The sequence below is a fragment of the Magallana gigas genome, chromosome 9 (assembly GCF_963853765.1).
Source record: "Magallana gigas chromosome 9, xbMagGiga1.1, whole genome shotgun sequence".
Lineage (NCBI taxonomy): Eukaryota > Metazoa > Mollusca > Bivalvia > Ostreida > Ostreidae > Magallana > Magallana gigas.
Window position 1 is genome coordinate 25,899,543 of NC_088861.1, and position 13,001 is coordinate 25,912,543.

Below are 13,001 nucleotides of genomic sequence, written 5' to 3' on the forward strand. Positions count from 1 at the left end.
TTCTTGAAAATATTTTAACATGACATATAGAGCAAATAAAGTTTATATTTGCAAGTGCTTTCGTTTGATATCAGGAAAAATGGGCTGGTCCCTCAAATTAGGGGCCAAAAGGGCTCGGAAGTATTTCTTCCATAGCACTCTACTGAGAAATAGTTTGTAATATGTTAAAGAAGCAAAAATGTTTATCTTGCACATATGGAACTACATGTATACATTGTGAAAACTTTATCATTCGTTACGTAATTAGGGGTTTTTAGGGGCCAGAAATCTAAAACTTTGATAACTTATATCTCAAAAAGAACAAATATTTTGAAAAGCAATATAGAATAAAAGATGCTTAGAATGAAGTTCTAAACAATATTCAACCATCAAAATTTTGTTATATGGCCCCAATAAGGAGATAAGGGATCGGCCCCTAAAACGTCCTTTATCAAAGGACATTTCTTTTGAAATCAAGAAAAAGGGGCTGGGCCTTCAATTTAGGGGCCAAAAGGGCTCTGAAGTATTTTTTTCATAGGACTCCACTAAGAAATATTTTGAAATATGTTTAAGAAGCAAAAATGTTTATCTTACACATATGGAACTATACATTGTGAAAACTTTATCTTTCGTTACGTAATTAGGGTTTTAAGGGGTCAGCAATCAAAAACTTTGATCATTTATATCTCAAAAAGGACAAATATTTTGAAAAGCAATATTGAATAAAAGATGCTTAGAATGAAGTTCTAAACAATATTCAACCATCAAAATTTTGTCATATGGCCCCAATAAGGAGATAAGGGATCGGCCCCTCAAACGTTCTTTACCAAATAGCTCAAGAACGGTAACGAATTTCTAAACATTTGTTGAACAAATGATGTTCAATATCAGAAGACGTTTCTTTAGAAATCAAGAAAAAGGGCTGGCCCTTCAATTTTTGGGTCAAAAGGGTTCTGCAGTATTTCTTCCATAGCACTTTGATGAGAAATATTTAGTTATATGTCTAAAAAGCAAAATGGTTCATCTCACATTAACAATAGATTTTTTTCTCAAGCGTTACGTAATTAGGGGTTTTAAGTGGCGAGAAATCCAAAACTTTGATCACTCAGATCTCAAAAAGAAGAAATATTTGAAAACCAATAAAGAATAAAAGATGCTGAAGATGATGCTCTTAAAAACATTCAACCATCAAAATTTCGTTATGTTGCCCGATATGGAGATAAATGGTCGAAAATCAAAGTCAATGTCATATTCCCTTCAAAATATTCCAAGGAAGACCTCGCAACGAGATCGTGTCTAGTTTTATCTATTATTTATTATGTGTTTTTTGTACATGTGCATGTACGTTCTTTTAACTAAAAGTAATTAAAACATTTTATTTATGATTATTTGCGTTAGCAAAATGGACTTGTACATTCTGTAAGCATTTTACAATCATAATTTTTCAGTTTCTGATATGTAATTAAAAGAAATCCCAAATTGATTACAAAATTTTTGTTGATCATTTTATTTTGAATTTAGCTTGAAGCATTGATTATTTCCTTGAAGTTTTGAAGTTTAATGTACATGTATTTATCAAAGCATTTTTAACTTACGGCAAGATTAGCTTATCAAAAAGAAAAAACAAACAACAATTCAACCCGGCCGCATTTTTTTCACCCCTTGTAAATAAAACAAACTTCAGAAATATTAGAAATTTTTAAAAATGTACTCAAGTTTATTTATGATTAATTTTGCTCAAACAGTTTTGAAATCTTCAGTCTTTTCTTTATTACAGTAAAACTTATCTCGACCCAGGTGCAAAGGGACGAAATAACGCGGTATTTTTTATGTAACGTTAAACTTTGTTTTGTACACAAATATTGAAACTCATTTTTCCATGGTAATATGGTCTTATTGACCGGAAAAACTACTGCAATGCCTATAATCATACATACAATATACAAAACCATCGTTTAAAAGCGTACATATTTGATATTTTAAAAAAAACGGATTAGGTAGCTTTAACAAAAATCGGCAGTTTCTCTCGTACATGTAACTATGCACTACGTCGCGGATCGCGTTTAAATGTTCGGTAAAATTTCGACGACGACATCCAAAAGTAAGCATCAATCAATGCTCAAGTAGCTGGAGTCAATTTTCACACCAATCGTAACTACTTGGTCATTTAATTCTTCAACAACAAATAACCAAAATTATGAAAAAGGGCGATCATGATCTGAATGCATATTCCCACACGTGTTGAGGTTATCAGAGATTAGAAAATTGGTATTAATGTGGCAGTAATGTATAGATGTATCTCACTTAGTCTTTCACGAAATAAATTGTGCGACAATTACAGATATAATTGTGCCGCAATATGAACTATTTTTTCTCAAAAAATGCATGCATGACTAGCAGAAGTTCAGTTATATTTATGATAAACCGTTTTTTATTTTCAGGCATTTTTTATGCAATAAAATATCTTGACTGAAAATTGGGATGCATAATATATTTGTGGGGTTTTCTTCATGCAGAAAATGGTTATCTAACTTATGGTAAAGATATCAGGCGTATTAATTAACAAGAATTTATAATAAAGATCAATGCATAATATTATACATGTACGCAGTCTACGTGGAAGGTTAGAGTATTTCGGAATTTTTTCCCCCTTAGTTATCAACTTTGGATTTTTTCTGGTAATAAATCGCAATCATATAAACGCTTAATGTAGGCAATATTAACTAACCCTATATAAGCTGCTGTTTGACATGGAGTATTATTGATGTGGAAATGGCAGCCACCCTGTCATTCCGTTGGCTTGATATTTTGGAGAAAGAGTTCGACAAAGCGTTTGTAGATTTGGATTTACTTCTTGGAGAAATCGACCCAGATCAATGCGAACTCACGTACGATGGACGACAGAAGATGACGGCCCTCAGTGCCGCATTTGCTCAACTCTGTCACAAGTCGCAGACAGTTTTTCAGTCTAATGCTAAAATTGAGGTATTTGACATTGAATATGTTTGGGTTTATTAAATTTTTATTTATGTCATTTTAAAGATAACAATTTTAAGCCAAACTACACTGAAATGCTTTGACATCGTGATACCAAATAATACTATTTGTGGAATACATTGCCCAAGTGTTGTCATATCCTATTTTAGTAATGAATGATTGTAATTCAGCTAAGGTGAGTGAAATAGTAGCAAACCATTACTGCTGCTTTGAATTTTTTGAATTATGATCAATTTTCTTGTAGGCACAACTTGTTAACATGAGAGCTGACTTGGTGGAAATGAGGGCAGCCAAGGAGCACACAGAGCAAGAGCTGCACAATGTGCTACTGCAGCTCCACTCCACACAGCTCCAGATCCAGTCACAGAAAGGGGTGGAGGTGGATTCATCCACCATACAGAAAAAAGTGGTAGGTCTTGTTGAGAAAAAAGTTGTCAATTTTGTAAAGTCAATATAAAGTTGAAGATGTGAAGGTCAAAAGGAAAATATGACCAAAAAAAAGTTTCAAGTATACAAGATATTAATTTCCGGGGATGATAAAGTCTATAACAGAATTATGTTTATACTGTGATGAATATATACATGTGTGTGTGTTTGTTTGTCAGTGTCCAGAAATTTTTATTTAGATATAACTTTTAAAACCGGGTTACCGTAAAAATTAAGCCATCATCGGTCATTCTAGGGATTCACTTGTTGGTCCATAAAACAAGCTTTTACCTGAGATGTTTTTGACAAATACTGAAATAGATGAAAATAAATTGAGATAATTCATACCGATTCAAACATTTCTTTTTGTTTAAAATAATTAAGCTGTTCCTTTAGATTAGTAGTAAACTTATGTTATCTATGTTATATTTTGTTTCAAAAACCAATTAAACTGAAGAAATAAACGTGGGTTATGTTTGATAGACTCTTTTGTATTGATTGCACTACAGTCTTAAAACAAGTGATAACAAAGTTAATGTTTAATCTCACTGATTCATCATATTAATATTTTGAAGAAATCAAGAAGAGCTCATCTCTTGGGGAACAAGTTTCATTCAGGCTAACATATGATTTTACAACAGATGGATTTTGATCTAATGTAGTTAACTGAAGATATCTTTTGATCATGTATACTGTGGTTTCTCAATATTCGTTGAACACCAATTTTCGTGGATTTCGTTAAGTTTATCCATGAAATTAAATGTTCATTGAAGTGCAATTTCTACTAATAATTTATATTAATAGGGTCATTGGCCACGAATTTATGTATCCTTAAAACTGTGATTTTCACTGTATCCACGAAAATTGATACTCTTGAATATTAATGAAACCACAGTATAATTTCTGTTGTCAGTGATAAGAGAGAGAGAGAGAGAGAGAAAGTATAAATTAACACTATATTTTTGGTAACTGCAGGAAGAGGAGATGAAAGCGAAGACCAAGGAGACCACTGCCCTTGAGCGAGTAACTGCCGAAGTGAAAGAGTTACGCATCGAGAACGAAGAGCTGAGACAGTACATCCTGGCCCTTCAGGGAGAGGTTTACGGGGCTCGACTAGCAGCCAAATATCTAGACAAAGAGTTAGCTGGAAGGTGAGACAGTGATATCAGGTGTAACCAAGATATTTACTCTAAAAAAAATTTGGCTTTTGTAGGTTTTAATTAGCCAGGTAAATATATTAACTAGTCTAAGATATCATTCCCTACAAATTAGATCAAAAAAGTCTAAGGCTAGCTTTAAAAAAAACTGTTGTTTGCATTCTCTTGACTCATTATCTAAATGTTCATGTTGTCATTGGTATAAGCAGGGAAATTTTTTTTTTTTAATCAAAGCGAAAATAAATTCCAAGAAAATAGATCCGAAAACAATTGGATTTTAGAAATGAAATGTGCTGAGTTGGGTTATGAAATTATTTTGAGAGGGGTATTTTTTCATCAATGGTACGACAGAGCTAGGACAAACAAACAGTTCATTTACATCTAGGTTATCTATTAAACCTACAAACCAACTATAAAGTATTTGTAATATTGTATATTACATGTTTTGTGACAGTAATACCGCTTTTGCTTTTATGTAAAGTTAAAAGATTTTATTAAAGAAAGATAACATTGGCCTTCAAATAAATGTTTTAAGCTGAGATTTGTTTTGTGTTCAAGGAAGGTTGATTTAGTCAATTTCAATATACCGGTACATGTAGCTGTTCATTATAATCTGAATATTAAGATTTATGAGAATTCAATCATTCTGTTTCATTTTAAACTTAAGATCTTCCATGTACTAATAGTGAAATATAATTTTTTTTTTTTTTAGAAATTTCAATCTAACAACTATGTTACTTTACATAAGAATCAATATTGTAACAAATTATTTTTGATCGTTGCATTAGATTCAGCTTTGAAAGCAATTTTGTTTGTAGAATTCAGCAAATTCAGCTTCTGGGACGAGACATGCGAGGAGCGGAGCATGATAAACTCTGGAACCAGTTAGAGGCGGAAATCCATCTCCACCGCCACAAAACAGTAATACGTGCGTGTAGAGGGCGAAACAATCGTAAGAAGAAACTACCCCTGCCTGAGGGACATGTAAGTAACGTGTTTATCCATGAGAATTATCGTACATTGGTATCGTTGATACACACACTATTTTCGATTGGTTCATTTATCATGATATTCATAGCACATGAAAAAGTAAAAGTAGCCAATACATTGATGCTTAGGCAATATTGACAGTGGAAATTTTCTGTCCAATGTGTTATCACATTTTATCACAGATATGTACAATATGCAATCCAATTTTTCTGACTGTTGTCTGGTGATATTTATAGTTATCAAATTACAAATTTAAAATGATGTTATAATAAATGTACATTATTATATAAACAAGTCATGATACAATGTCTGTGAAGGAAAATTTAAATCATAAGTTTCCTCTGTTGATTAAAATCCTTTTAAGACTGTGTCTTACACTTTAAGTATTTAAACGATTCATGTATTAGTTAGCATTAGTTAAAGAAAGCTCATATTGTTTTTGTTTTTTCAGGATTTCCAATCCTTAAGAAAACATCATGGACTCGGGGAGACTCGTAAAGTAACCATTAAAAAAGGAGAAGATGAGGGGCTTGGCTTGTCCATTACTGTAAGTGTCTGTCTACTGAGTTTATCAAATATACCTGTATATAGGAGTAGAGAAGAATATTTTGTAACATTTAATACATTGGTCTTCATGACTTAGATACTCATAAGACCCAAAAGATGTCAGATTAATAGATTAAATTCATTACGCAAAAAATTATTTATGTTTTGGATCTCAAGCACTGCAGAATTAGGTCAAATGCTGATTTTACTGCCATATTGAAAAGAGGAATGCTGAATTTTTCAATTTTAAGTTAAAATTTAAAAACTTGAGTTATTCCCCTTTGTAAATCTTATAATATTAAAAAAAAAAAAAACAAAAAAAAAACAAGCAAATTGCATGCCACATTTTTTTTAAATTTCCAAATATCAGTTTTTCAATTTTAACTTAAAATATGAAAATTGAATTACATGTTTTTTTCCTTTTCAAACCCGACCATATAAATGTCACATTATATTTTGAAATGCTAGTAATTAGCCTTAGAATCTAAGACAAAAAGAAAATTCATTTTGATCTTGGAAAAGACTTCAGCATTACCAAAATTACCATTATATTTGTATTTTTTTCTGTACAGGGGGGTAAGGAACATGGTGTTCCGATTTTAATCTCAGAAATCCACGAAGGACAACCAGCAGACAAATGCGATGCCTTATATGTAGGAGATGCCATTTTATCAGTCAATGGCATTGATCTGCGGGAATCGAAGCATGCAGAGGCAGTCCATATTTTGTCACAACAGGTTTGGGAATATAATTTCTTTGGTTTTTTTTTTCTTTTTATTAAATAATTTTTTGGGCAGTGAGCATGTGTTCACATGCTGCAGTTCATGCTCTCACTTTATTTTTAAAGAGTTATTATTAGGGAAGTCAACTCGGATAGCCTAGTCAAATAATCGTGGATTTTCACGAAAAGTGATGAAACCCCAGTATGCAGTTTTTAAAAAAAATGTCATCTTCTTTACACACATTTGACACAGAGATTTAAGTTTATCAAATAAAAGTTATCATTAAAAAAATTGATGAATTTTTATTAAATGATAACTTAGGGGTTCGTGGATTTTAATCTGTCTTCAATTGATTATTTTTTCATTTATTTGAATAGTTAGGTGACATAGAACTGGAGGTGATGTTTGTGGCCCCCGATGAAGACAGCGAGGAGGAGGGGAGCCAAGCGGGGGAAGATGACAATGGATTCAGGTAACATCCTTAATCTGTGGATCTGTGATTGGAAAATGAATGAACATATTATTTATACAGTTGTAGAATAATCTTTGAGGTTGAGAATTTTTTTTTATAATCATATAAAAGCTGAGGCGTTATCACATTCATGAACTACAGTTGATTTGAATACTGTATACAGGGAAATAATCGCGCCCATCTTATTTTCGCCCCTTTCACGCTTGTTGTCAACGGGTCAAATTAAGACAGGGTGAATTACGATGTCTCAAACTATCTCTCTTAAAACACATCTATGTCTGGGCGAATTCAAGATGGGGCGAAACTGTTTGCAAGAGTAGAAAGGCGAAAATTACAGGGGGCAAAAATACTGTATACAGTATACAGCTATAAAATTGCTTGGAAGTATGTTCTATTATTTTGCAGGCAGTTACTTATTAATACTTTACATTTGATAGATACAGGATATATGATGATGATGTTCTGAGCAGTAGCAGTGAGGCAGAAATGCGTAAAAATATTTTACAGAAGTCAGCCCTGCCCCCCAAAATAAACGGGGCCATGTCACCATCAGAGTCTGTTCCTTCTAGTCCAACCAGGTGAGAAATACAGGTGGTAAAAATTTATAGTTCACCTGAGCCCATACAAGCCTTTAAAGAAATACAGAAAAAAATCCTTATGAAATTTTACATGTGATTTAATGTTTAACTGTATTTGACTTTGTAAAGCTGCTTTCGTTTATAGAATTAAGTCAGATGGCTACTGTAAAGGTCAAGATCTAGTAAATGAAAGGTGCCTACAGTTTCATAAAATTTAAGATATAAATTCTTTCAATGATGCTTCATAACAATAGCTTTGTTTGATAGGGAGTACCGGGGCTCAAATTTTTGGTTAACACAATGAAAAATCGAGTTTTAAACTGTCATTTTCAATGAAATCTGAAGGAATTGAGGGATAAAATTCAGAGTTTTGTCCATTTTTGACTAATAAAATATATCTAGAATGCCTACAGTCTCCCCAAAAAACAGAAGTAAACAAGCTCTTGACCTTCTCTTTAAAATGATGTCAAATTGAATATAGGTATCGGGATTACTTTTCCCATAATTTAACATACAATATCAAGAAATTGTTTATTTTTTTACATAGTTCCTTTAAAGCCGTAGAGTATGGGAAAAAAATTCTTCAAATCAATTATGACGTCATAATGGTTCTAGCACCAAAAAAGACACTCTGGAATCATTTACTAGATCTTGACCTTAATGAGGTTAGCAATGTGTCCCTTGGGCCTCTTGTTCAATTTGGATCAGACACATTTTTGTAACATCAGATATAAGGGGTTTCCTTCAGTTCAGCATTGATATAAGATTTGGTTACTCAAGATTAGGAAGGGGTGGTGGTGGTTTAGAACATTGCTTTTATGTGTGATAAGAAGAGTTTATTGAGTTAATATTGAGTTGAGGGGATGAAGAGTATACTGTCAATAGATTACCAGTTTATCTCTCTTTTTGTACAAATGGAGGGGGAAATACAGTGCACGATGATGATATATCATGTGTAAATATCAAAAATCACATTTACATGTAGTTTATCCCCTGGATCATACACGTAGCAACCTTAATTTGATTAACAGTTTCTGTAAAAATATGCATAAAGCAACGTGTTTTACATGAAGAAAAACCTACAGTGTTTGTCATTTAAACAACCACTCCTTGCTACTGATTTCATTAATTCAACATGTATTTTTTTTCCAAGACAAGGGTTATTTTTGCAGCAATGCATAGTATATATATACTTATTATGATGCTTTCATTTGTCATTTCATAACAGCTTCATCATAAATGTGATTGTTTCCTCTCGTTAGGTTCGAGCAATCAAATGAGAAGCCTGTAGCTAGTCGTCACCCACAGGGAAGCAAGATGCCAAACTCCCAGAGCGTGGAGATGGGGGTTATACAAGCAAACGGTATACAGCAGAACAGTTCAGAGGACCAGCATCCAACATTCAACGGTGACTACACCTAGGTCTATGGCCCTGGCCACTTACATACTTTGTGATATCCCAGAAGGCATCAGCCTATTTATTTCTTCAACATAAAGTTGCTTAGTTTTTTCCTAGGTACATGTACATCTAAATGTTTGTTTCTCATGATTTTCCCCCAGTTTGTAGTTTCTTTTTTTTTTAAAGATTCAAAAATTAATTATTTTAAATATTATATTCATTTTGCAATATAGAGTTTGCCCGGTCTTTAATTAGCCGTGCGACAACGAGGGCGAAAGGGGTGAAAAAAAACCCGGGGGGGGGGGGGGGGGGATATTTCCCTGTATACAATATTGATAGCCTGACAGTTTTTGACTCTGATTATTAAGAGTTATTTTGATCAGATTGTTGATGCACAGTTATTGTTAAATTGTTGAAGGGATATTAAGAAGTATTTATTTCTTGAAAGGTTTGGTTTAGGTAACCATAGGAATTAGAAGCAATCTATATCTAATATAAAAATGTAAGTGTTCTTATCAATCTATGTAAGATCTGTTACTATCACCTGATTGTAGCTTTAGTGTACCAGTGTTTGATATTCCTGTGTGCAATGGTTATATAGTACATTAGATCTACATTTACATTTCAATTATAAATTACTTACATTTTATAAAAGGTGTATGATTATGCAATGAGTAGAAGGTTAGAATTGATTTCGTTAAAAGAGAGCTACAAACATTAACTCTAGGTGATATGTTCTACTTATGGTAGTAGTATTAATTAAGCACATACATGTAAACTTGTGTAAACATGTAGACATCTTCAAAGATTGCTACAGTGACTTTGAAAGTGTAGAGTTTCTCTTGATCTCACTGATCTTGTAGGGGCTGTAGAGAAATTGATTGGGTTAAAAAAAAAAAATTCTATAATTATAATGTACATTATGCATTTTCACTTTGAACATCTTTTATGAGGGATAAATTGAGTATGATTGTGTACATTTTTATTTAGGCCTTTAAAAATCTTTTAAGCATTTTCCAGTGTTATTATTATTACAATATTCATGAAAATTCATTTTTATTAATTTTCTTTGAGAAATAAATCAAACAGGTAGCCTTCAGTTGATAATTTTTCTTTCTGAAAGTTACATGTAATTATACCCCACAAACAACTGCCATTATGTTTTTGTTTTTTTTACAGAACACCCACTGTAGACCACATGACATTGTATTTATACATTGTTATGCTTGACATAAATATCTTAGACTTGTTACACTCATGTCATACATAACACTAGTTACCACCCTAGTGCTTGTATTACACTAATAATCATTGTTTTACACTACCGATCATTGCATGTGCTTTAAAATTTCTAGTGTAAATTGTGTTGCACATATTTGCATTGTATGAAAATTGTGCAAAAAAAAGCGAAACTTGTGTGTTTTTTGTGGATTGTCAAAAATATAGTCTTTTAAGTAAACATGCATTCAAACACAAATACAACAGCTGTATTTTTCTGCATAATAGTAAAGGTTTCTAATAATATATTGCATTTAGTACCATGAAACAATCATCACTTAAGAAATCTGTTTTATTTTTTGATGATTTCACATGAATTTTATAGTTAAAAAAAACCCTTAACAATTTTAATCTATGCTTTGGATGTTTTTTGAGAATAAGTGCTTGTTGCCTGTGTGTTCTTGCTTGAGTAAATGTATCATACTACACAATCTGTGAAATTATGTGTGCCAGATTATTTTATGTACTGGTACATGATTTATTTGTAAAGATGCACAATTCGAAAATCAGTTTGTTCTCTTTCATTTGTTGGTTATATTCAAATTTAAATGAAAATTGCTTCAAAACATTAACTTATTACTATAAAAGTGTGTTGGGCCAGAATTTATTTGTACATGTATTATCGATAAAGTTGTAGTTTAAGATTTGAATTTCTATTACCATGATACTGATATTTACAATTTGAAAAATCATATTTTAAAAATCATCTTTTAGGATTTATTTGAAATTGTTCCAAAAATAGGAATACAAAGTTATGAATGTATAATTTTCATGCATAGATTGTTTAATCTTAAGGTGTTATGGGATACCTTAATTATTACCGTAATTATTAACCATAAAGTGCAGTTACTGTTTAAAAATTCTAATTAAGGTTAAACTGTAAAATGTCCAAGCAGGTTTTAGACCCATGACTTGTCAATTGCTAACTGCTGCTTTTAAAACTTTTTGCATTACACCATTAGACATCATGATTTTGAAAGAGAAACAATATTATGTATAAAGTAATGACTCATATCACTGAAACAGTTCAGCATGCATTATTTGTAGATATCCCTTGCCTCTTCAAATTTTTCCATGTTATTTTTTTTTTTTACTCTTGGCGGTTTTTTGTGCTTTGTTAATAATTGTGAATCATTATGTGTACAGTATGTTTTGATATTATTGGGACATAATATTTTTAAAAAAGCTAGCTTTGTAGATGCACATTAGATTTATCAATAAAACCTCACAAGAGTTTTGAAACCGTATGATAATGCAATAATCATTTTATATCTCTGATATAGCTTTTTAGTGCTAAGAAATATTAGGGGTTTTCGCAGAGAAAGGGGAGTGGGGTTTCTTTAACTGATTTATTTTTTTGTTTAAAATGTCCAGCGTCAATATGTCACTCATAATTGTATAAAATCTATACATTTTGAACAATTACAGTTTTTACTGAGATTAGACTGTTACATGACTGTGTCTAGTGGTATCACTTTAATTAAAGCGACAAAGTTGATCATGTTTTCATGTTTTTCTTCAGCACAGATTTACAGGTATCGGCATTGTTTAATCAAGTCAAAATGTTTAAGATATTTTTCTCAACTGGATGTATATTTCTGTTAAGTTGTTTTCATTCCATAAAATTCTATATTGGTTAAAAAATAAAAGAAAAAGGTTTCCTGTCAGTGTAATATACCATTTTTTGTCCTTTCAAGATTCAGTTTTGTTTAATGATTGAAAGTTAGCATGTCGTATGTATAGATATATGTACATGTAATTTACATGTATGGCGTGCTATGTGGTTCCCTTGAGCATTTAGCTCTTATTTTACAACTTCATGTAGTTAAAAGGTTCAGTATTTTTGTTTTTGTATGTGCATGGTATCTGAGCATATTGATTAATTTATTTCACAAAATTAATTCCATTTACTGTTATTTATTAAAGTATGTTATGTGTATATGCTTGTATCAAATAAAAGAACACATAATTTACATATTAAACTATGATATGACTGATTAATTTCATTTGAAAACGTTCATTTTTTGGAATGCTTCTACTTAATTACGTTGATGGAAAGTTAGTGTGTTGTGATTAGTTTTGTGGTTTACTCAAAGAATAATTCATTTTAACTCAACGGGTCTTTAAGACTTAATTACAGTGTGAAATATTCATAAGAAGTAAACATCTAAATCTAATAGGCAAAATAAAACCATTTTGGAAAAAATGGTTTTTTGATTTTTAAAACATTAAAAGTCAGTAAATATGACCAACAAATCAGGCGGATTTGAACTCAGGACCTGCAGTTTGATTCAGATACACCTGATCTTATTGCGCTGTAATGATGTTATTCAAGCGTACTGACATCTGCGCTATAGCCAACAATGACGAACCATGGTGTTTCTCTTTTCACTCTTTAATAGATAAACACCGTGGATCGCCACCCCTGACGAGCGAAGATAATAATTATATTGAATA

The 13,001-nt window shown here is 31.7% G+C and overlaps 1 protein-coding gene across 1 annotated transcript; it reads left to right on the plus strand.

Moving 5' to 3' along the window:
- The first annotated feature begins 2,720 nt into the window (after positions 1-2,720).
- On the plus strand, positions 2,721-12,530 carry LOC105339955 (Golgi-associated PDZ and coiled-coil motif-containing protein). The gene is made up of 9 exons (XM_011445749.4): positions 2,721-2,964; positions 3,221-3,385; positions 4,378-4,553; positions 5,378-5,543; positions 6,001-6,096; positions 6,668-6,832; positions 7,195-7,289; positions 7,727-7,867; positions 9,130-12,530. The coding sequence occupies exons 1-9, from the start codon at positions 2,752-2,754 to the stop codon at positions 9,287-9,289; spliced, it is 1,377 nt and encodes a 458-aa protein (XP_011444051.3). The 5' UTR covers positions 2,721-2,751; the 3' UTR covers positions 9,290-12,530.
- Positions 12,531-13,001: the final 471 nt, after the last annotated feature.